The sequence below is a fragment of the Dendrobates tinctorius genome, unplaced genomic scaffold (assembly GCF_039654945.1).
Source record: "Dendrobates tinctorius isolate UK_male_01 unplaced genomic scaffold, ASM3965494v1 ptg000111l, whole genome shotgun sequence".
Lineage (NCBI taxonomy): Eukaryota > Metazoa > Chordata > Amphibia > Anura > Dendrobatidae > Dendrobates > Dendrobates tinctorius.
The window spans coordinates 37,392,361-37,415,579 of record NW_027361779.1 but is presented as its reverse complement, the minus strand read 5'-3'; the positions used below and the strand labels follow the sequence as shown (position 1 = coordinate 37,415,579).

The following is a 23,219-nucleotide window of genomic DNA, read 5'->3' as shown; positions in this document are numbered from 1 at the left end:
CGAGCACCCCGATGCAAACTCAAGTAGCGAGCACTTGCACTCAACACTAGTTGTCATAATTTTTTAAGTTTTGAAAAAACCCTAACCCAAAGCTTAATATGTCTAAGAAGAAGAATCTGCAGACTGCCAAATCAAGACAGTGTGCAATAAACGCAGTCACGATTTCACGTGCGGGTGGATCATCATGTGCCGACTAGATTCTCCTCCGCCTCTCAATGTTCTAGCAGACGAGAGTCTAAAGGCCCCTTTACATTTAGCGATGCACCAGCGATCCCGACCAGCGATATGACGCGGTCAGGATCGTTGGTGCATCGCTAAATGGTCACTAATGAGCTGCCACACAGGCAGATCTCACAGCGATGCAGCAGCGGTCGGCGGTCGTTACTTACCTTTCACATGTAGCGATCCTCGCGTCCTCCCGTCCGCGTCCACGCGTCGTTCGTTGGTGCCAGCAGCAAGCCCAGCAGGAAGCGGCCGACAAGAAATGGAGCTGCGCGATCAGCGACAGACAGCGGGTGAGCCGGTCGGAGGTAAGTATCACACATAGCGATATCGCTGCTTCGTCACCAAATCGGTGATGCTTTAGCGATACAGTATTGCTAGCGATATCGCTATGTGTAAAACCCCCTTAAATCAGCGCGTGACCACAAGTATGCAAATTGCATATATACGGACACCCACATGACTGTCCACCCACATAGGGAATATAGTAGAATCATGAGTGCACACTTAAGATTCAGCAGTCTGAAGACACAGAGTGACTGCAGAATTTACTTCTGAGACTAGAAAAGCCCATATTTACCGCTCATTTAAAAGGTTTGCCTTGAAAACTATAAATTTTGCTCAAAATGTCTAAAAATAAAAAAGCTTATACTCTCCTCCCGTGCCAGCACCGTTCCTGCGGTGTCGGCACTCGCTCTACCTGGGACACCCATGCTGTTGTTGTGACACGTGAGACCGGCGCCCAATCAGCGCTGGCATTACTGTCCCTGCCTTCTGTGGAATTAAACATGAAGAGGAAGTGAGACATCAGCAACAGCCCTGACACTCTCTATATGTTCAACTCGACAGAAGGCGGGGACAGTGACGCCAGCGCTGATTAGGCGCCAGTCTCACGTGTCACAACAACTGTACCTGCGGTTGGGAGAGCGAATGCCGACACCACAAGAATGGAGCTAGCATGGGAAGTGAGTATAGGCTTTTTTATTTTATCGGGGATAAACATTTAAATCAAGAAGGGGTTGTCCTAGTAGTGGATAACCCCTTTAATGCCCGATTCATAAACACGGACGTTCATGCAAGTCTTGAAGAGGAAGAATGCTGGAATCAGAGGCGCCTGATTCATTAAGAGGTGTTCAGCCCAAGCTTCACCCATTTTGACCAAGCCAGGTGAAGCTAGCATAAAAATGCCACAAATTGCAACATATTTGAACAACTCTGTGAGGTGCACAAAGTTTGTGACTTTTCAAAGCCATTTACGCCAGAGTCCTGGCATAAAAGTATTGATGAATAGGGGTGTAAGTGCTCCCGTCTTTCACATATGTTACGGACTAAGTCACCTTTACTAAGAGTTCTTTGATGAAAGTGCTGATCAGTGTGGCAATCTTATCCCCATCTAGAAGGTGGAAGCAATCGTTGCTGTCCTTGTAGTAGTAAACAATGCGGTCAGCATCGCCATCAAATGAACAGCATCGCTCTCCGGGCTTCACATCAATACCTGCAGCGAAAGGAAGAGGAAAAATTGAAAAACTCAGACACAAGGTACTGGCGAGAAGAGTACTTGGCAAGAACTATATACAGTTTATCTTACAGGATGCCATATGTGGGGCTTATAGCCATAACAAATAATCAGGGCAAATACAGACAGCACGATCACAAAATATGTGACGCGTGTAATGTACCGGTAGGTTTTTGATTAAATCAAGAATTAGCTAAAAATTAAGTCAACCATCTCGTGTCACGATGATTATTAAAAATTCTCAAATTCATGGAATTAATTTTCCCTCATTTCAGTCAGTAGACGCAAAAATATGAGGTAATAATTCTTGAAATTGTAGGAAAAATGTGGCCCTCACCAATCGGGGAGTCTGGGAAAGCTTAGGGGCATCTCATTTTCAAGCCCACCACAACAAAGTGTTTGTAGGAAACCCAGAGGAGGTCATGTTATCTCAAGACCCATTTACCTTCGGGAAGTTTCTGCTGAACCTTCACATAGTCTGCTCCGCACATGTGGTTTAATCTCCCATTGGAGCCATCATTGAAGAGCTGTAGGGAAAGCATGGACTGAAGATGCGGCTCCATCTCCTTTATCTTCAAGGCACCGATGCCATTGGCCCCATCTATGCTCAAGCACTTCTTTCCTGAGTCACAGTCAGGAGACTAATGAGAGACAGAAATATAGGTTATTTCATTAGAGACTATATATTAGCATTCCTGTACATTGTATTCTTAACATAAAGTTCTGATGAATGGTTTGTGGCACCTGTTTGACTAAAGCAATAAACGCTTTTGACAGTTTTTGGTAGTATCCTTCCTCAGTCGGCTCCCCATATCTTCCATCTGTATTGCGGCAGCACACAATGTAGTGTAGCTGTGGTGTGGTCACCAGGCCATAATCTGCAAACACAACATTAATAGCACTGAGGGCTGAAATAAGAACTGCGCGGCAAAAATCCAGTGGGACATTGTAGGTGTTCATTAGGTCCTTCACACTAACAGAGCTGTGTTTTAACACTTACCTGTTCTGCAGCCCAAACCCTATGGCAAAGCAAAATCTTGCTTACCTTACACACTACAAGTTGGAATTGCTTTTGGTTTATATACCAGTCTAATATGTCTAGGAACTGTTGTTTCTCATGCTCAGTAACTTGCTATCCACACTTCTTGAGTGGGAGCTTCCTCTTCATCAGCATTCTGTCAGCACTACAGGTGCAGGAACCTCCTTTACCACTTCCCAGCATGCACTGTTCAAGCAATTGTCTAATGCCTCCCTTTCCCAGAACTGGTCTCTCAGCCAGTATGCAGTTTGATGTGACTAGACTGATTTGTCAAAAACCTGCATTAACCTTCACACTGGTGTAACAAGTAATCCATAGCAAATCTTGAAAGTGTGTCTGGCAAATAGTAAAGCTATAGGATTCAACAAGCATAAATAGGAGTCACCTGAATCCTCCTTCCTATAATTTTAGTGCACTACATAGCTTTCCCATCTACAGCTACGCTTCTTCACTTACAGAAGCAATTGTCCCACCTCGCTTTTCTTCCTCCAGACCTTGAACATTTAATACTGAAGCTAGGATCTCTTACCTTTAGGTTAAAAGGATATTCCCATCTTTAAGATCATATCCCAATATGTAGTAGGTGTAATAGTAATAATAATATTAACAAATGCCTCCAGTTAGAAATGTAGTATAGTTTTTCTGATTCGCTATGTCTATTTCCTCATGTGCAGGTATTGCAGGACCTTAGGTATCCATGGTTACCACCAGTGACCACTAGCAGCTGTCACTATATCACTGGTTGTAACCATGCATACCTAAGGTCCTGCAATACCTGCACATGAGGAAATAGACATAGCAAATCAGAAAAACTATACTACATTTCTAATTGGAGGCATTACACCTACTACTTATTGGGATAGGATCTTGGAGATGAGAATACCCCTCTAAGTTCCCACTATGAGTCTTACAGTTGCAGAAAAGTGGATGGGATTTATAGAACTCTCACCCCTCTGTGCTTTTTTTTTTTTAAATACAGCATAAACTGACCTGTGGTGTGTTTCAAATTTGCAACATGTGAATTTCTCTCGCGGGTACGCTGAGTTTTATGTGCAGATTTTCTCCATAAAAAATGCATTAGATGCAGAAAACCCACAGGTATAAAACACATGTAATCAGACAATGTAACAAGTGGTCACATGAGGAGTGCTGTCTCCAGGATAATCATTCTACCAGAAGCTGAGAAATCCGTAGGAATATGACACCCTTCAGCATTTTACGTACCTTGGTATTTGGATTCAAGAGCAGAAATTCCATCCACAACTGCAAGGGAAAGATGGTCACTGCTTGGCCTGCAAACAGAAACATAGAAATATAGCGTCCGATTCGTCAAGAATAGCATGGCGCCCGATCACGCTGCACCAGTCTCACAGGAGTAAGAGGCGCAGAATAAGAGGAGCACGGCACTTCGTGAATTCGGCACCTCTTCTAAGTGCCGTGTGCCTCACTGCGTTGCGCCAGAAATGCTCCTTCAGTCAGGGACTTGAGTAGCATGTCTGACCTACAGCACCCAGGACTTCTGATTAATATTACACATACACTCTGCCCTTAAGCCGATGTATCATCTATTACAGTCCCCGCCCTAGGGCGGGCTATCTACTAGTATTTTATAAGTGGAATAACGTGACAAAATAGTCACAATACTGGTTTTGTACCAAAAGGACATGTTAGTCCTCACAGACATGCCCGTATAAGAGCCCCACCATTTACCGGGCTGTAATGAGACAACCATGTAAAATACATGAGACTTTCCTAGAAGTCCAATATTATACTGTGAGCTTTTCCATACAAATCCCACAGAAAAACAATATTGTAGCTCAATAAATACCAAATGAAGCATGGTACACATGGAGCCTGAGAAGTCCCAGAGGCTCGATACCGCTAAGTCACTCTTACCTTTGGGTGGAGATGTACAACCTTCTGCCACCGTACGGAAGCGTCAGATCCAGTTAAGTGTTTGTATCCGTAAGTAAAGGAAACCACAGAGCAAGTGTGGCCTGAGCCGAGCCCGAGAACGTCACTGTGCTTACCGTGTATCTCTTCCAATGGCCACACAAGACTCGTCCTGCATGCGGATGGACTCCTGCTTGATTATGTTCGTCAGCACTGTCTGTAATTCGTGCTCCTCAGCATTCGCCAGGTTAGTAGCATACGACTCCCATTCCTGAACAAGCATTTCTCCCATAGGATCCACTAGCTTTACACCATTATCTTCCTAGGTAAGAATAGTTCAGTGATGTGATCGGGTACACCATGAGGTCAGAAAACAGAACAGAAGCCATTCCCACTAACCTCAGGGTTGTGAGAGGCAGTGACCATAACTCCAATAACAGCCTTGGTCTTCTTTGACCTAAGCACAGCTAGTAGGCCCATGCGGTACATAACATGCTCCAGGTGTTCTGCTTTGGTCCGAAATCCTGCGGTGCCATACTCGAGTGTGAGTCCGGCAGGCCTGGCATGGCGAGCAGATGATCTCAGCACGGCTTCCAAATGCATCCTGGAAAATATACAGTTCATCAACAGTGTCACACAAACTTTTAGTGTATCTATTGCCAGATACTAGTGGTGTAAATGAACCAAGTGTTAAAAAGGGTTAGCCACAATGCCCGCATTAGGGCCAACACATGACTGCAAGGTTAGCCAATGCTGCTCGGAGTACACACTGCCATACCGGCACGGCTCCACACCTAGATGTAGGGTTAGTCTGTATCCTGATGGGTTACAAGGACCCAACTGACAAGACAGCTTCATCCTTCAGAGAGCTGAGTGATGGACGCTTCCTCACACTCCTCAGCACGTAGCATGGATTCCAATGCAGGGATTGGAAGATGCCCTCTAGTGGCTACGCACAGGAATCCTACATGTAAGAGAAGAATCGTGAAGTGTAAGGGTATGTGCACACGTTGTGGATTTGGCCCTGCGGATCCGCAGCAGTTTTCCATGCGGTGTACAGTACCATGTAAACCTATGGAAAACCAAATCCGCTGTGAACATGCTGTGGAAAATTCCGCGCAGATTTGCTGCGGTTTATTTTCAGTAGTACTCCCATCATCCGGCTAATGTGTTGAATGAAAAAAAAAAAAAAACATACAACATATACAACACATAACAGAGTACATACTCACCGCACACACCTAATTCCCCAAAGCCATCGTTCACCTGTAATAAAAATAAAGTAATAAACCAACCTATACTTACCTTTCCGCCGTAGTCCAATTAATAACGAGTGACCCATGACGATTTCCCATGGAGAGCAGCCACATCAGCTGATGTGACCGCTCTCCAGGGGCTCCAGCAATGAAATGACAGGCGCAGGTAATCCTCTGCTGTGTATCTCTCTGCCGGGAAAGAGGTCCCGTAACCCTAACCCTAGCCCTCACGCAGCAGTGCTGTAAAGTGAGACTCTGAACTCAGGTAACCTTAGTTATGGACTGCAGGAGGCATTGTCTTCTGTCAGTTCATCACTGGGAGGCCCTATAGAGCAGTCACATCTGCTGATGTCACTGTTCTATAGGGGAGATCGTCGTGAGACCCTCGTTATTGATTGGACTGCGTTGGACAGGGAGTATACGGTTGGTTTATTATTATTATTATTCTTTCTAGGAGACCGAGGGCGTCGCTTGGAACTGGGAGTTAAATAAAAAGATGAAAACCGTGTTGTGTTTTATTTCATTAAAAGACTTTATTCCTATGTGGGTTTTTTTTTTAACCCTTTCAAAAGATTAATAATGGATAGGTGTCTTATTGACGCCTCTCCAGCATTAACCGGGCTTAATGTCACCTTCCAATAGCAAGGTGACATTAACCCCTTATTACCCCATATCCCACTGCTACACGGGAGTGGGAAGAGAGGGGCTAAGTGCCAGAATTGGGGCATCTTGTAGATGCGCCATTTCTGGAGCGGCTGCAGGCTGATATTTGTAGCCAGGGGGGGCCAATATCCATGGCCCCTTCCTAAGCTATGAATATCAGCCTGGCTATAAAATATAGGGGGACCCCACGTCAATTTTTTTTGGGGGGTTCCCGTATTTTAATAGCTAGTAAAGGCTATGCAGACAGCTGTGGGCTGATATTCATAGCCTTTGAAGGGGCCATGGGTATTACCCCCTTCCCAGGCCCCCGATTGTCGGCTTTCCCCCTCTGGCGCAGAAAATTGCACGGGAGCCCACGCCATTTTTTTTTTTTTTTACTGAAACATATTGTTCATTAATAAACATTGATATGGATTTATCTATGGATATAGCTATGGAAATATCTATGGATATATCTATAGATAGATATATGGATATATCTATCCCATATCTATCTATCCCATATCTATCTATCATCATCTGTCTGTGTGTGTAGGATCATTCCATGGTAACTTACGTTACATTCACAAGCCAAAAACTGAGTTAGGCTAGTTTCACATTAGCGTTTACGGCCGCAGCGTCGGGCTGCACACAGCCGCCGCTAAGCCCTGCCCCCTGCCGCGCCTCTGCCGGTAGCACCGCCTACGGACGCATGACGCTGCATGCGTCCTGCGTCCCCTATCTTTAGCACTGGGGACGCAGGCCGTGCGCAGTATGCGTTTGGCGGCGCATGCGTCCTCTTGACGCTGCGCCGAGCGCACCAAATTGCAACCTGTTGCGTTTGGCGCTGGTCGGCGTAGCGTCAAAAGGACTCATGCGCCGCCAAACACATACTGCGCACGGCCTGCGTCCCCAGTGCTAAAGATAGGGGACGCATGCAGCGTCATGCATCCGTAGGCGGAGCTACCGGCGGAGGCGCGGCAGGGGGCGGGGCTTAGCGGCGGCCGTGCGCAGCCCGACGCTGCGGCCGTAAACGCTAATGTGAAACTAGCCTTAATAATGGCTACAGATTGTTCTTTGAAGGCAGGCACAAAAATGAGTGAATGTACATTGTACATTACACTATTCTCAATAGATTTCAACATAGTTTGATTTTTCAACAATACAAATTAAATACAAGATACAGTGTTATTACTTGGTAACTTACTTTACAACACAATGTAGTAACTTACGTTACAAAGCTGATGGTAACTTACGTTACAATACCATTACTTCATATGAGAAGTAAACGTATTGAAACGTAAGTTACTATCTGTGTTGTAATGTGAGTTACCATGGAATGACCCAGTAATGGAGTGTGGGTTGGACAATTGTAAAAGAGGAGGTTGGACAGAAACTCACAAGTCTTTTTTTTTTGTTAAATAAGGCTAGTTTCACATTAGCGTTTACGGCCGCAGCATCGGGCTGCCGATAAGCCCCGCCCCCTGCCACGCCTCCGCCGGTAGCTCCGCCTACGGGCGCATGACGCTGTGTGCGTCCTGCATCCCCTATCTTTAGCACTGGGGAAGCAGGCAGAGCGCAGGTATACGTTTGGCGGCGCATGCGTCCTTTTGACGGAGCGCCGACCAGCGCCAAACGCAACCTGTAGCAATTTGGTGCGCTTGGCGCAGCTTCAAAAGGACGCATGCGCCGCCAAATGCATACCTGCGCTCGGCCTGCGTCCCCAGTGCTAAAGATAGGGGACGCAGGACGCATGCAGCGTCATGCGCCCGTAGGCGGAGCTACCGGCGGAGGCGTGGCAGAGGGCGGGGCTTAGCGGCGGACGTGCGCAGCCCGACGCTGCGGCCGTAAACGCTAATGTGAAACTAGCCTAACATATCTTTATTTAGCTTACAAAAATGCATACAAATCCGCAGGCAAAACCGCACTGAAAAACCACGGCAAAAATGCACCTGCGTTTTCTGCCAAGAGCTGCGTTTTTTGTGCGGAAAAATCCGGGGGAGAATCCGCACTGTGTGCACATACCCTCAGAGAAAGAAATACCTTCCCAGGGGCCGCCATCTACCAGCTGAGCACAAACTGAATGGGGCAGATTTACTAATTAAAACGTTACCGAATTCAGGAAGAAACTGAGCCAGCATCGCCGCCTACCGGACTTAATCATGGATTCGAACACTTTCAAGACCAGCCAATGTTTTGGTTTTTGTGCGTTCATTTTATCCTCCCCTTCTTCTAAGAGCCACAACTTTTTTATTTTTCTGTCCACAGACCTCTGAGAGTTTGTTTTTTTGTGGGATGAGAGGTCATTTCAAATGACACCATTCATTTTACCACAAAGGAAAAAAAAGGGTTTAAAAAAATCCACAATTTTGGCATTTTTATTTTTTTTCTGTTTACGGTGTTTGGGTTAATCATTTTCAGATTTTGACAGAGCAGACATTTATAGACAAGGTGATGTCACACGTGTATTTGTTTATTATTATCATTATTTTTACTGTGGGAAAACAGTTGGGTAATTTGAACTTTTTTTGAGTTTTTGGTTTGTTTTTTTCTTTATATTTTTTAAAACTTTTTTTTTTTTTTTACTTCTCACTGTATTTTCTATTTTAGTTGCTTGAGCCTGTGATTGTCTCCATTGAAGCCCAGAACAGAGGCTGGGTTTCAAAGGATATCCGCAATGACAGGCATGGGGTCTTCAACAGGTTCCAGCGGACACCACCAGTGCCTGACTGACCCCTTAATACGGAGTACATTTGGCTGAAAGAATAAGATCTGTCTGTTGTGAAGTACTATAATAGGCATACTCCAGCCAAAAGGACAAATATGTATACTCTGACTACTGAAGTCCTGTGCAGGGCCAGCGTCATCACCCGGCGCAAATGGACAAGTGCCAAGGCCCACTTGCCGTCAGGGACACCGGCACGCTATGGGGCCCATGAGTTGGGGGAGCCCAGTGCCAGCACCTTTCCCCGCTGCTCCTGTCCCGAGACATCACAGAGAGTCAGAGGGCATGATAACGTCACTGCAGCGCACCCTCTGCGCTGAACAATGCAGAGTCAGAGGACGATGAAGTGACTGGAGCAGCAGAAAATGGGAGATGAGGATTTGACTTTTTTCTTTTATGTATGCAGCATTATATGGGGCCCATTATACTGTATGAGGCAATATATAGGGTCTTTATATACTGTGGGAGCAATACAGTTGTGGCCAAAAGTATTGACACCCCTGCAATTCTGTCAGATAATACTCAGTCTCTTCCTGAAAATGATTGCAAACACAAATTCTTTGGTATTATTATCTTCATTTAATTTGTCTTAAATGAAAAAACACAAAAGAGAATGAAGCAAAAAGCAAAACATTGATCATTTCACACAAACTCCAAAAATGGGCCAGACAAAAGTATTGGCACCCTCATCCTAATACTTGGTTGCACAACCTTTAGCCAAAATAACTGCGACCAACCGCTTCCGGTAACCATCAATGAGTTTCTTACAATACTCTGCTGGAATTTTAGACCATTCTTCTTTGGCAAACTGCTCCAGGTCCCTGATATTTGAAGGGTTCCTTCTCCAAACTGCCATTTTTAGATCTCTCCACAGGTGTTTTATGGGATTCAGGTCTGGACTCATTGCTGGCCACCTTAGAAGTCTCCAGTGCTTTCTCTCAAACCATTTTCTAGTGCTTTTTTGAAGTGTGTTTTGGGTCATTGTCCTGCTGGAAGACCCATGACCTCTGAGGGAGACCCAGCTTTCTCACACTGGGCCCTACATTATGCTGCAAAATTTGTTGGTAGTCTTCAGACTTCATAATGCCATGCACACGGTCAAGCAGTCCAGTGCCAGAGGCAGCAAAGCAACCCCAAAACATCAGGGAACCTCCGCCATGTTTGACTGTAGGGACCGTGTTTTTTTCTTTGAATGCCTCTTTTTTTCTCCTGTAAACTCTATGTTGATGCCTTTGCCCAAAAAGCTCTACTTTTGTCTCATCTGACCAGAGAACATTCTTCCAAAACATTTTAGGCTTTTTCAGGTAAGTTTTGGCAAACTACAGCCTGGCTTTTTTATGTCTCGGGTAAGAAGTGGGGTCTTCCTGGGTCTCCTACCATACAGTCCCTTTTCATTCAGACGCCGACAGATAGTACGGGTTGACACTGTTGTACCCACGGACTGCAGGGCAGCTTGAACTTGTTTGGATGTTAGTCGAGGTTCTTTATCCAACATCCGCACAATCTTGCATTGAAATCTCTTGTAAATTTTTCTTTTCTGTCCACATCTACGGAGGTTAGCCACAGTGCCATGGGCTTAAAACTTCTTGATGACACTGCGCACGGTAGACACAGGAACATTTAGGTCTTTGGAGATGGACTTGTAGCCTTGAGATTGCTCATGCTTCCTCACAATTTTGTTTCTCGAGTCCTCAGACAGTTCTTTGGTCTTCTTTCTTTTCTCCATGCTCAATGTGGTACACACAAGGACACAGGACAGAGGTTGAGTCAACTTTAATCCATGTCAACTGGCTGCAACTGTGATTTAGTTATTGCCAACACCTGTTAGGTGCCACAGGTAAGTTACAGGTGCTGTTAATTACACAAATTAGAGAAGCATCACATGATTTTTCAAACTGTGCCAATACTTATGTCCACCCTCTTTTTTATGTTTGGTGTGGAATTATATCCAATTTGGCTTTAGGACAATTCTTTTTGTGTTTTTTCATTTAAGACAAATTAAATGAAGATAATAATACCAAAGAATTTGTGTTTGCAATCATTTTCAGGAAGAAACTGAGTATTATCTGACAGAATTACAGGGGTGTCAATACTTTTGGCCACAACTGTATATGTCCATGTTTTCTCAAGTCTGTTTTATTCTAATATTACAAAGGAAAAGAGCCGATACAAGTTTAATGGTCTGTGAAAAACACTTACAGCACACGGGTGACACCAGTGTCCAGTCCGTGTGCTTTCTGGAGTTAACACTATAGGAGAAGCTGTGTCACTTATTCATCCATCCATGAAAAACACTGATTACACACTGACGGTAAAAACAGACCCAGGACCGTACACCGATGACACTGGCACCATTTTTCGTGGATGTGTGAGTGAGACCCAAGAGATACCAATTTCCAGAATAATATTGACATCGTATGACACAGAGACAGAACAATAACAACCAGAAATCTTATAATTGACGACACCATCATCATAAGAATATGGCACAACAAGATCCTGGAAACGTGGGATCTAGGGGACGGGCAGCAAAGAAAGCGCAGACCAAAGTGCATGAAAAGAAAAAAATGTATGTCCTGAGCCAAATGTGCAGCATAAATGAAGGTGTCCTCTTCCTCTCCCACCTCTTGTCACAAGGGCCTTTTTTTCTCTGTTTTGGGGTCTCCAGCTGGGAGACAAGGAATCTGACAACTGCTTTGAACTTGCAGTCCCCCCCACAGTATACGCAGCGCCCATCTCCCCCCTGCAGTATACGCAGCGCCCATCTCCCCCCACAGTATACGCAGCGCCCATCTCCCCCCACAGTATACGCAGCGCCCATCTCCCCCCACAGTATACGCAGCGCCCATCTCTCCCCACAGTATACGCAGCGCCCATCTCTCCCCACAGTATACGCAGCGCCCACCTCCCCCCCCGCAGTATACACAGCGCCCATCTCCCCCCACAGTATTCACAGCGCCCATCTCTCCCCCCGCAGTATACGCAGCGCCCACCTCCCCCCCGCAGTATACACAGTGCCCACCTCCCCCCACAGTATACGCAGAACCCATCTCCCCCCACAGTATACGCAGCGCCCACCTCCCCCCCCGCAGTATACGCAGCGCCCATCTCTCCCCACAGTATACGCAGCGCCCTCTCCCCCCACAGTATACGCAGCGCCCATCTCTCCCCACAGTATACGCAGCGCCCACCTCCCCCCCGCAGTATACACAGCGCCCATCTCCCCCCACAGTATACACAGCGCCCATCTCTCCCCCCGCAGTATATGCAGCGCCCACCTCCCCCCCACAGTATACACAGCGCCCACCTCCCCCCACAGTATACGCAGCGCCCACCTCCCCCCCGCAGTATACGCAGCGCCCATCTCCCCCCACAGTATACGCAGCGCCCATCTCCCCCCACAGGATGCGCAGCGCCCATCTCTCCCCCCGCAGTATACGCAGCGCCGACCTCCCCCCCCGCAGTATACACAGCGCCCATCTCCCCCCCCACAGTATACGCAGCGCCCATCTCTCCCCCCGCAGTATACGCAGCGCCCATCTCTCCCCCTGCAGTATACGCAGTGCCCATCTCTCCCCCTGCAGTATACACAGCGCCCATCTCTCCCCCCGCAGTATACGCAGCGCCCATCTCCCCCCACAGTATACGCAGCGCCCATCTCTCCCCCCCCCCGCAGTATACGCAGTGCCCATCTCTCCCCCCACAGGATGCGCAGCGCCCATCTCTCCCCCCGCAGTATACGCAGCGCCCACCTCCCCCCCACTGTATACGCAGCGCCCATCTCCCCCCACAGTATACGCAGCGCCCATCTCCCCCCCGCAGTATACGCAGCGCCCATCTCTCCCCCCTCAGTATACGCAGCGCCCATCTCTCCCCCCGCAGTATACGCAGCGCCCATCTCTCCCCCCACAGGATGCGCAGCGCCCATCTCTCCCCCCGCAGTATACACAGCGCCCATCTCTCCCCCTGCAGTATACGTAGCGCCCATCTCTCCAGTGCAGTATGCGCAGCGCCCATCTCTCCCCCCGCAGTATACGCAGCGCCCACCTCCCCCCCCACAGTATACGCAGCGCCCATCTCTCCAGTGCAGTATACGCATCGCCCATCTCTCCCCCTGCAGTATACGCATCACCCATCTCTCCCCCTGCAGTATACGCAGCGCCCATCTCCCCCCCCGCAGTATACGCAGCGCCCATCTCCCCCCCCCGCAGTATACGCCCATCTCTCCCCCTGCAGTATACGCATCGCCCATCTCTCCCCCTGCAGTATACGCAGCGCCCATCTCTCCCCCCGCAGTATACGCAGCGCCCATCTCCCCCCTGCAGTATACGCAGCGCCCATCTCCCCCCTGCAGTATACTCCCATCTCTCTCCCCTGCAGTATACGCAGCGCCCATCTCCCCCCCCCCGCAGTATACGCAGCGCCCATCTCCCCCCCCCGCAGTATACGCCCATCTCTCTCCCCTGCAGTATACGCAGCGCCCATCTCCCCCCACAGCACACATATATCTCTCTTAGTTAGCATATTATAGCCCTGTATTTGGCCTGGTGGTCTCGCCCCCAAAGGTCAAACTACAATAGGGGCATATCAGGAGCCTTTGTACTGTAATCCAATGTATACACAGATAGGAGAGGCCCCCCATTACCTGGCCCCGGCCTACTGATTAGGGGCCCCCTGGCTAAAGAAGACTGCGGTGTATAATACACAGACAACTCTTACCACACTGACCGCACATCACCTACACACAGAAATATTACTACATGGGAAGAGCGGAGACGTCACAACTCACATGTGACCGCTGCAACCAATCACTGGGCTCAACAGCGATGTCAACGTAGATAATAATAATAATAATCTTTGTTTATATAGTGCCAACATATTCCGCAGCGCTTTACAGTTTAACAGTTTCAAAACACAAGTCATAAGTAACAACATTAACAATACAATAATTAAAGCAAAATAAGACGAAATAAGACGCCCCTGCTCATGAGAGCTTACAATCTACAATGAGGTGAGGGAGATACAGAGTACAGGTGTGTATTTACAATGGTGCATTTAAAATGAAGGTCCAGCCATCTTGAGGGAGTGAAGGATGGAGATAGTGAATGGGCTACACACGCACACTTACACAGAGAATGACTTTGATTAGGGAACGTGATAGGCCGCTCTGAACAAATGTGTTTTGAGGGAGCGCCTAAAACTATGCAAATTGTGGATAGTCCTGATTTCTTGGGGTAGAGCATTCCAGAGGATAGGAGCAGCACGGGAGAAGTCTTGGAGTTGGGAGTGGGAGGTGCAGATTAGTGCAGAGGTTAGTCGAAAGTCGTTTGCAGAGCGCAGCGATTGGCTAGGCTGATAGACAGAAATGAGGGAGGAGATGTAGGGGGGTGCCGCACTGTGGAGAGCTTTGTGGGTGAGAACAAGTACTTTGAATTGGATCCTATAATGAATGGGCAGCCAATGTAAGAACTGGCGAAGAGCGGATGCGTCCGAGTACCGATTAGCCAGATGGACGATCCTAGCCGCTGCATTAAGTATGGACTGGAGAGGGGAGAGTCGAGTAATGGGGAGGCCAATTAATACAGCGTTGCAGTAATCCAGGCGGGAGTGGATCAATGCTACAGTGAGAGCTTTTGTTGTTTCCATAGTGGGAAAAGTGCAGATTCTGGAGGTGTTCATTAGGTGTAAGCGACAAGAGCGGGCTAGAGATTGTATATGGGATGTGAAGGAGAGATTGGTGTCAAACATAACACCCAGACAGCGCGCCTGCTGCCGGGGTGTTATTGTGGTGCCACCCACGGAGAGGGAAATGTCAGATTTAGGGAGGTTAGTAGAGGGTGGGAGCAGAAGTAGTTCAGTTTTGTAGAGGTTGAGTTTCAGATAGAGAGCAGACATGATGTTGGAGACTGCGGACAGACAGTCACTGGCGTTCTGTAGTACAGCGGGGGTAAGGTCGGGGGATGACGTGTATAGTTGTGTGTCATCAGCATAACAATGGTACTGAAAGCCAAATCTGCTGATGGTCTGTCCAATTGGGGCCGTGTAGAGAGAGAAGAGAAGGGGGCCAAGGACTGAGCCATGAGGTACCCCGACAGCAAGAGGAAGAGGAGATGACGTGGAGCCAGAGAACAAAACACTGAAGGAGTGGTCAGAGAGATAGGAAGAGAACCAGGAGAGAGCAGTGTCCTTAATGCCTAGTGACTGGAGCCTAGAGATGGCACATTACTGCTGCGCTCAGTGACTGGCTGCAGCGGTCATATGGATTACAATAGAGACACCACCACTGCAGACTAACATCGGGCAGCGCATGATGATGAATTAGTTACTTACAAATAGGACAACCAATGAACATACAACAATTCTTCCTGGAAAACCCCTCTAAGAACCTGCGGTCACTTCACAAGCTGCAAAACTGTAATCATCATAGTGGGGAAATGTGAGTGATCGGTCCGATCGGTGTGTGACCCGCTGCCACTACCCGATCCCAGCACTAGCTCTGGGGGCTTCAGGCTCCATCATATGACCACAGTGACTTCCTGATATCGGGGTGACCCCCAGCCAGACCCCCAGCCCGGCAGCCCCTGCACATTACCCGCACGCCTCTCAGGAAGGTGACGATCTCCGGGTGACGTAAGCAGATCGCGGATGCCGGAGAGAAACTGGGCGGTGACGTCACCAGCGCAGAAGACAAGGCGGTCAGCCCCTGACTCCGCCCACACGTCTTTAGTATAGGAAGGGTGGGGCTCATAAGGACCAATCAGGGCACTGGAGGCGGGTGAAGCTGAGGTGGCACAGGTTGGTCTCGCTGCCGTTACGGGCGTACATTCCGTAGTACACGGCCGTTGTGAGCTGCGGTGGAGTAGCGGCTCTGGGTCCTCAACCGTAGGCAAGAAAATATACGCAAATATAAACTTGTTCCCGTTACTTACCTTCAGGGGGCGCTGTGGTTACAACTTTACCTAGACAGTGTGTAAATTTAGTTGCATGTGATTCCATGAAGCCACCACAAGTGGGCGCTCGCTGCACACAAATGTTTCCATTCACACGTCAGTATTTCCCAGCTGTATCTCCGGGTCAGGAGCGGAACTTCCAGACGTGTGAACAAGGCCCGAGATGGCCTGTGGGGAGAGCCTCAGTCACACGGTGCGGCTGCGGTGCCGGTAATACAAGGTGGGAGCAGGAGACACCCTGAACTCACAAAAGGATCCAAAACGAGTGAAGTAACCTGAGTGGCTATTCTGTGTGCTGCGCTCACCTGTGCGGTCACCCTGCAGCCCCATGTGCAGCTCATGGCAAGAATAGCGCACGATATCAAACCAGAAGACCCCCAGAGCAGCCCGGGTATGTCAGTGTGGTCTGCTGGAGGCGGGGGGCTAGGTGCGACTATTCCCGCTATGGGTCAGTAGCTATAACAGCGGTCGTGGTCTGTGTGATTATACAGGCGCAGCTACGTTTTGGCCGTGTGACCCCAATCTTCCATTTGTTTTAGCGCGCAGCGCCAGGAAAGTTCCCCCTCATCATGTAGCGACAAGAGCAGATCGCTAGACTAATTCTCAGATCACACTTGTGTTATGGTCTCTGTTCATAGTAATCACACCAGCCACACCAGGTCCATCATTGTAAAAGAAAAACAGCACCCGCTAACCAGGCTTGGACTGGCCCATAGGGTAACGGGAATCCCCACGGTGGGCCCTCAACCCCACTCTATGGGTAGGACTTGGCATAATTCACTTGATGTACTCTGTATAGAAAAAAAAGCAGCATCTCCGTCCCCAAACTACCCAGTGTGTTATTCTATAGAGATATAGGTACATTTGTGATCGAGGGTAGTGTCTTATTTGTATGCAGGTGAAAAGTGGGCCCTTAGCACCCCAGTCCGACGCTGCCACTAACTAAAACCTATCTAGATGCCATCTGCCCGTTAGTCTCCGTCACTCGATGTTGGCACAGTGACAGCGCAGGCAGGTCTGGCCAAAAGGTTGCTCCAGGTCCCATCGTAATCTAGTGTCATTGGTGCGATCAGGGTAGCCGGGGTCCCAGGCTGTCGTGACGGCGTGGGCCCCCCAGCACCCGATGTGACAGGGTCATATGATTCCATTCAGTAGATCACGTGATGAGCAGACAGGCGCCCTGGTGGTGGGCATCTGCGGATCGTCAAACCTTCCCATCTGTGTCCTCACGCTGGGACTTGGTCACTAGAGATTTCCACCACCTGAAAATAGAAGCAGTCACATAGAAGTGCACATTTGTGTCCTGAGTAAGACATCCCCCACCCTGATCCAGACCTGCGCCCACCACTAATATCAAATTACCTTTCATGCAGCCCACTATCAGAAATAGCTAACCCCCCACTGCGCCCCCTGCTAACTGGAATCAGCCACATAGACACGAATGACCCTCTGTCTTGTGCCCTCTCCCATCCCTCATCCTCAGCTCATTATCGTTTCCTCTCTCCCTCCCCTATTTTCTTCATTTTATTGAAAAAAAACAGCTTTTTAATACTGCCCGCTCCTGGCGATCCCCTGTGGCTCCATGGCTTCTTGTGGTCGGCCGATGACCTCATCGCGCCTCGTCCCAGGAAAGGCGACGGGAGCCACTATGCAGCCGTGCTGTCATTCGGGATTGCCGCTCCCTGTCCGGCAATAAGCATTATAATGGGGGCGATGTAGCCATGGCCCCCTCATTATAGTGCACCTATGGGTGGGATCACACAGCCCTCTGTGACTTCTCAGTTTCGCCCCTCTTTGCTTTGTCAGGTGCTGGCGGTGCCGTTCCGCAGTAGTAGGATGTGTGCAAGTGTGCGAGAATGCCTCCAACTTCAGCTCCTAGAGATGGAAATGCTCTTCTCCATGTTTCCTAGCAAAGAGGACATTGTCATCATTGGTGCCACTTCCCTTTCCATTTTGAGAAGGTATTTAGAAGGCACAAACGAGTCCCCGCCACCAAATATTCAGTTTTCTGTTTTTGTTAAAACGGAGGACCGGACGGTAAGCAGTGTTTGTATATGTGTATTTATCTGTTGCTGGGCCCGGATTTGCATTGACATCATAGGACTCCATGGGAAAAGTTGGTAATGCTTCCACTGAGGGCTGAAAAATCCCAAATCGTTATTTTATGTTCTATCTTTTATGACTTCCTTTGCTTCTGACTGCACAGCCTGCAGCCACCACCAGGGGGAGCTCAAAGCATATGGACGTAAATTGCTGGACTAGAACTCAGTGGTTACTGTTCCCATTGTGGCGGCTGCGGGTAACACTATGGCACACAATAGTACTGCCATTTCATATATAATATTAAATATATCTATATTTTAGAGTGAATTCCACCAAATTAATTGAGATTTTTGGCACATTTGGGATTAAGTATCAGAAAACTAAATAAAAAATGTGTTAGACATGTCATTGTTACTGCCTGCCAAATAAATAGATCAATAGGCTCATGTGACCCATCCCCGCCAGGTAGGCCGGTTGGTGGAAACTGACATCACCACTATAAATAACATGATGGCCGCCTTTTTGTCCCTCGCACCAGTGTATATGAGGTTGTTGGTTTTGGGTGTGGAAACTTTGCCATGTGAATCCGGTCCTGCTTTTTGATGTTGTAGCCTCCTTGATCTTTTACCATTGTATTGAGATGCAAAAATCATATGGTGACTTTATAGCCTAGCCATTTCTATAGATGGCCATTACATGGAAAAAACCTGGGACAGCTCCACATCCCACCTCCAGGAGCTTTTATGACCTCTAAATCCATAGGCATTAATGTGAAGATCTTTCCACCTTTTTGCATCTATAACAGACTCCGCTCTTCCGGAAAGGTTTCCTATAAAATTTTGGAGAATCATAATTCTCGCCCGTTCATCTAGACGAGCAATTGTAAGATCAGCATTAATACTGGATGAGAGGGGTCTGGCTTCCAATTTCTTTTCTAGTTTATCCTAATGGTGTTTGATGGGGTCTTGGCTCTGTGCGGACCGGTTAAGTTCTGCCATATTGCAAGGGCCCTGCCCATCCGGTCAGTGTCTGTGGGGCTGACCGATATTTGGCTATCTGTATTAGCGTCATAACCTATGAGTGCCAGGTGACGGTACTAATAAGGCCTCCATTGCACTCAAAGTACTTCTTAAAGGGATTGTCCAGTCTCAGAAGAAAAGTCTGCAGTCAATGCATAAGCATGTAATGCACACACTGTCATGGTCTCTCCTGTATTCCCTGTGCGAGTCTGTGGTCACATGCCAACTAGACTGCACTTCTTTTAATCCTCTTTTACATATATATATTGTTAGGCAGCGGTGTTTCTGCCAGGGAGTTTAGTGAGACAGGGACAAATGCTAAGTTAGTGACCTTTATTGTTCAAATACTGCATAAGTGCAATCGCACACCTCCGGATCGCAGCCAGGAATACGCAACTAAAGTCCAGTGCTGCAGGCACTTGCACCCCCGTAAGGTTCTCAGGTGCTACTGTGTTCGTCCACATCGCTGGCTCTTGCCTGTGTTAGCTTCACACAGCCCGGCATACAAGCACCTTCAGCTCTGCTGCATGTGAAAAGCAAACACAAAACTGACACACCCAAACCTTAACTGCACCGTGGCCAGGGGCCACTTGTGAGACCCGGACTGGAGGGAGAGATCTGCCCCACTACCATCCTACAAATCGCCCAAATAAAAACCCAAGACAGGTTTTCCTAAACTGACTTGGTCAAATAACTTGACCCAGTCCACACTTAATTTTATTTTGTATGGTAATCACAGCTGTAGCTGTGATTACAGTGCACTCCAGCGGTTCAGTATACTTCCAAGCACATTCTGGGGGATACGTCACGGCCCTCGCATATGGTTCCCCTCACTGTCTCGCTATGCACACACGTGGTCAAAATTGTTGGTACCCCTCGTGTAATGATAGAAAAACCCACAATGGTGACAGAAATAACTTGAATTTAACAAAAGTAATAATAAATCAAATATCTATAAAAATGAACAAATGAAAGTCAGACATTGCTTTTCATCCATGCTTCCACAGAATAAAAAAAGAAATAAAACTCATGAAATAGGCCTGGACAGAAATGATGGTACCCCTGAAAATAATGTGACAAAAGGGACATGTTAAATCAAGGTGTCTCCACTAATTAGCATCACAGGTGTCTACAATCTTGGAATCAGTGAGTGGGCCTGTGTAGAGGGCTACAGATACTCACTGTACTGTTTGGTGGCATGGTGTGTATCACACTCAACATGGACCAGAGGAAGCGAAGGAAAGAGTTGTCTCAGAAGATAAGAACGAAAATTATAGACAAACATGTTAAAGGTAAAAGTTATAAGACCATCTCCAGGCAGCTTGATGTTCCTGTGAATACAGTTACACATATTATTCAGAAATTTAAGCTCCACGGGACTGTAGCCAACCTTCCTGGACGTGGCCGCAGGAGGAAAATTGATGACAAATCAAAGAGACGGATAATACGAATGGTAACAAGAGCCCAGAAAAACTTCTAAACAGATTAAAGGTGAACTTCAAGCTCAAGGAACATCAGTGTCAGATCTCACCATCCGTCATATGAGCCAGAGTGGACTTCATGGGAGACACCATTGTTGAAAAAAAAGCCAGTATGGAATCTGCCAAACTACATGTTTAGAAGCCACAAAGCTTCTGGGATAAGGTCCTATGGATAGATGAGACAAAACTGGAACTTTTTGGCAAGGCACATCAGCTCTGTGTTCACAGATGGAAAAATGAAGCATATCAAGAAAAGAACACTGTCCCTACTGTGGAACATGAAGGAGGCTCTGTTATGTTCTGGGCTGTTTTGCTTAATCTGGCACAGGGTGTCTAGAATCTGTGCAGGGTACAGTGAAATCTCAAGACTATCAAGGGATTCTAGAGAGAAATGTACTGCCCAGTGTCAGAAAGTTTGGTCTCAGTCACAGGTCATGGGTCTTGCAACAGGATAATGACCCAAAATACACAGCTAAAAACACCAAAGAATGGCTAAGAGGAAAACATTGGACTATTCTGAAGTGGCCTTCTATGAGCCCTGACCTAAATCCTATTGAGCATCTTTGGAAAGAGCTGAAACATGCCATCTGGAAAAGGCAACCTTCAAACACGAGACAACTGGAGCAGTTTGCTCTTGAGGAGTGGGCCAAAATACCTGCCGAGAGGTGCAGAAGTCTCAGGAATTGTTTGATTGCAGTGATTGCCTCAAAAGGTTATTCAACAAAATATTAAGTTAAGGGTATCATCATTTCTGTCCAGGTCTATTTCATGAGTTTTTTTTCTTAAATTCTGTGTAAGCATGGTTGAAAAGCAATGTCTGACTTTCATTTTACAGATTTTTGATTTTATTATTACTTTTGTCAGATTCAAGTTATTTCTGTCACCATTGTGGGCTTTTCTGTCATTAAATGAGGGGTACCAACAATTTTGACCATGTGTGTGTGTATATATGTAAATTTCACGTGACTTCCCACTACTGCATGAGGAATACAGGGGAATCATGTCAGTGTGGGCATTGCACACAGTCACAATTTACTGTTCTGTGGTCTTTTATTCTGAGACCGGACAACCCCTTTAATACAGATGCATAGTGAGATAAAATGGTTCATTATTATATAGCAATAATAAGTTTAAACCTATGTAATATAAAAGAGTTATAAACTGTTTTAACAGGATAAACACTAGAGATAAGACCGTCCCAATTTGGTACATCTTGTCCCCGTGGGAAGGTTTCAGTGCTTTTTTGATCAAAACGGTGTTAACCAAGTACCCTACATAATTTGTTAACATGTACTATTGTTATTTATTGACTTACTTACTACAAAGTATATGCTCATTTTGTCTTTTTTGGGTTTTACCAGGATAAAGCAGAGCTCCATGTGTATCTTCCCCATAGTTACCCTACCGGGGAGCCTCAGCTGTTTGTCCGGTCCAGTGCTTTGGACAAGCTGCAGCACAACAATCTGAATAAATGTCTAGCAACCTATGTAAGTTCACTGGATCGTGGGGACCTCTGCATCACAAATGCTATCCAGTGGCTGACAGACAATCTTTCCTCCTATGTGGAGAAATCGAAGAGCACCAATGGAAAAGAAGCAGATTCGAAAAACGTTTCTATGACTTTCCATCGCATGTGGATCTATAGCCACCACATATACCGGCAGGAATTGAAGAAAAAGATCTTGGACTGTGCTAAACGACTTAACTTGACAGGTTTCTGCTTGACAGGGAAGCCGGGCGTGATATGTATAGAAGGGGATAAGGAGCAATGTGAGGAGTTCTGGAGGGACATCCGTTACCCTAACTGGAAACATATCTCGTGTAAGCACACAGAGAGCGTCCATGTCACTGATTCCATGGATGCTCTAAGACTTTTCCAGTCGTTTGAAGAGCTGATCTTTGAGGCACATGGAGACTATGGACTAAGGAACGATTACCATATGGACCTAGGGCAGTTCTTTGAATACCTAAGACTGCATCAGAGCGAGCATATCTTTCAGATTTTATTTGGTATCGAGGGGAAATCTTGATTGCTTCAGATCCATTTTCTGGTATTAACAACAAAGAGTGCCCTACAGCACTAAGAAGCCTCCTTTAGACAAGTCCAATATTGTGACCTGGAGAACCCATAGATACAAAGTTTCCACAGACACTTGAACATTTTCAAATAAAATTGTGTTGGTGGTAAAAATGGGCATTTGTTCGTATGACGCCATACTACATAGCTGTGGAGACCCTGCATGCTGCCATATGGTGCAGACATACTTTACAGTTGAAGCCTTAATACAGTTGAATTTGAGCTTTATGTCTCACGATACAGCCATATGTCTCATGGATCCTACATACATCACCTATACAATTCAACCATTCTAATATGTACTTACAGCACCCATTAATAGAACTTCTGATGCACCACCATTTTACGGCAACACA

At 47.0% G+C, this 23,219-nt stretch overlaps 2 protein-coding genes across 6 annotated transcripts in view; one reads left to right on the top strand and one right to left on the bottom strand.

The window, feature by feature from the left end:
- The window catches only part of PGM3 (phosphoglucomutase 3), a 40,189-nt gene extending 24,183 nt beyond the window's left edge, over positions 1 to 16,006 (bottom strand). For 2 of the 3 annotated variants that reach the window (XM_073589661.1, XM_073589663.1), the window contains exons 1-7: positions 15,886 to 16,006; positions 5,070 to 5,274; positions 4,808 to 4,992; positions 4,002 to 4,069; positions 2,483 to 2,616; positions 2,184 to 2,379; positions 1,560 to 1,717 (exon numbers count right to left, since the gene is read on the bottom strand). In XM_073589661.1, coding sequence (XP_073445762.1) covers positions 1,560 to 1,717; positions 2,184 to 2,379; positions 2,483 to 2,616; positions 4,002 to 4,069; positions 4,808 to 4,992; positions 5,070 to 5,273 — 945 coding nt within the window. In that variant the 5' untranslated portion in view covers position 5,274; positions 15,886 to 16,006. Of the gene's footprint in view, positions 1 to 1,559; positions 1,718 to 2,183; positions 2,380 to 2,482; positions 2,617 to 4,001; positions 4,070 to 4,807; positions 4,993 to 5,069; positions 5,275 to 5,902; positions 5,937 to 15,885 lie in introns of all 3 variants that reach the window. The other variant, XM_073589662.1, reaches the window with a different exon arrangement.
- RWDD2A (RWD domain containing 2A) lies at positions 15,982 to 22,977 on the top strand. 3 transcript variants are annotated; one of them, XM_073589665.1, is made up of 3 exons: positions 15,982 to 16,088; positions 18,050 to 18,280; positions 22,148 to 22,977. In XM_073589665.1, exons 2-3 carry the CDS (start codon positions 18,080 to 18,082, stop codon positions 22,814 to 22,816), a joined length of 870 nt encoding a protein of 289 aa, XP_073445766.1. In that variant the 5' UTR covers positions 15,982 to 16,088; positions 18,050 to 18,079; the 3' UTR covers positions 22,817 to 22,977. The 3 variants fall into 3 exon arrangements, with proteins under 3 accessions (XP_073445766.1, XP_073445765.1, XP_073445767.1); XM_073589664.1 differs by lacking the exon at positions 15,982 to 16,088 and adding an exon at positions 16,301 to 16,634; XM_073589666.1 differs by lacking the exon at positions 15,982 to 16,088 and adding an exon at positions 16,309 to 16,463.
- Positions 22,978 to 23,219: the final 242 nt, after the last annotated feature.

Coding starts and splice junctions, on each gene's coding strand:
- RWDD2A (XM_073589665.1), top strand. CDS start 18,080: ATGTGTGCAAGTGTGCGAGAATGCCTCCAACTTCAGCTCCTAGAGATG. Junction 18,281..22,147: donor TTAAAACGGAGGACCGGACG/GTAAGCAGTGTT, acceptor GGGTTTTACCAG/GATAAAGCAGAGCTCCATGT.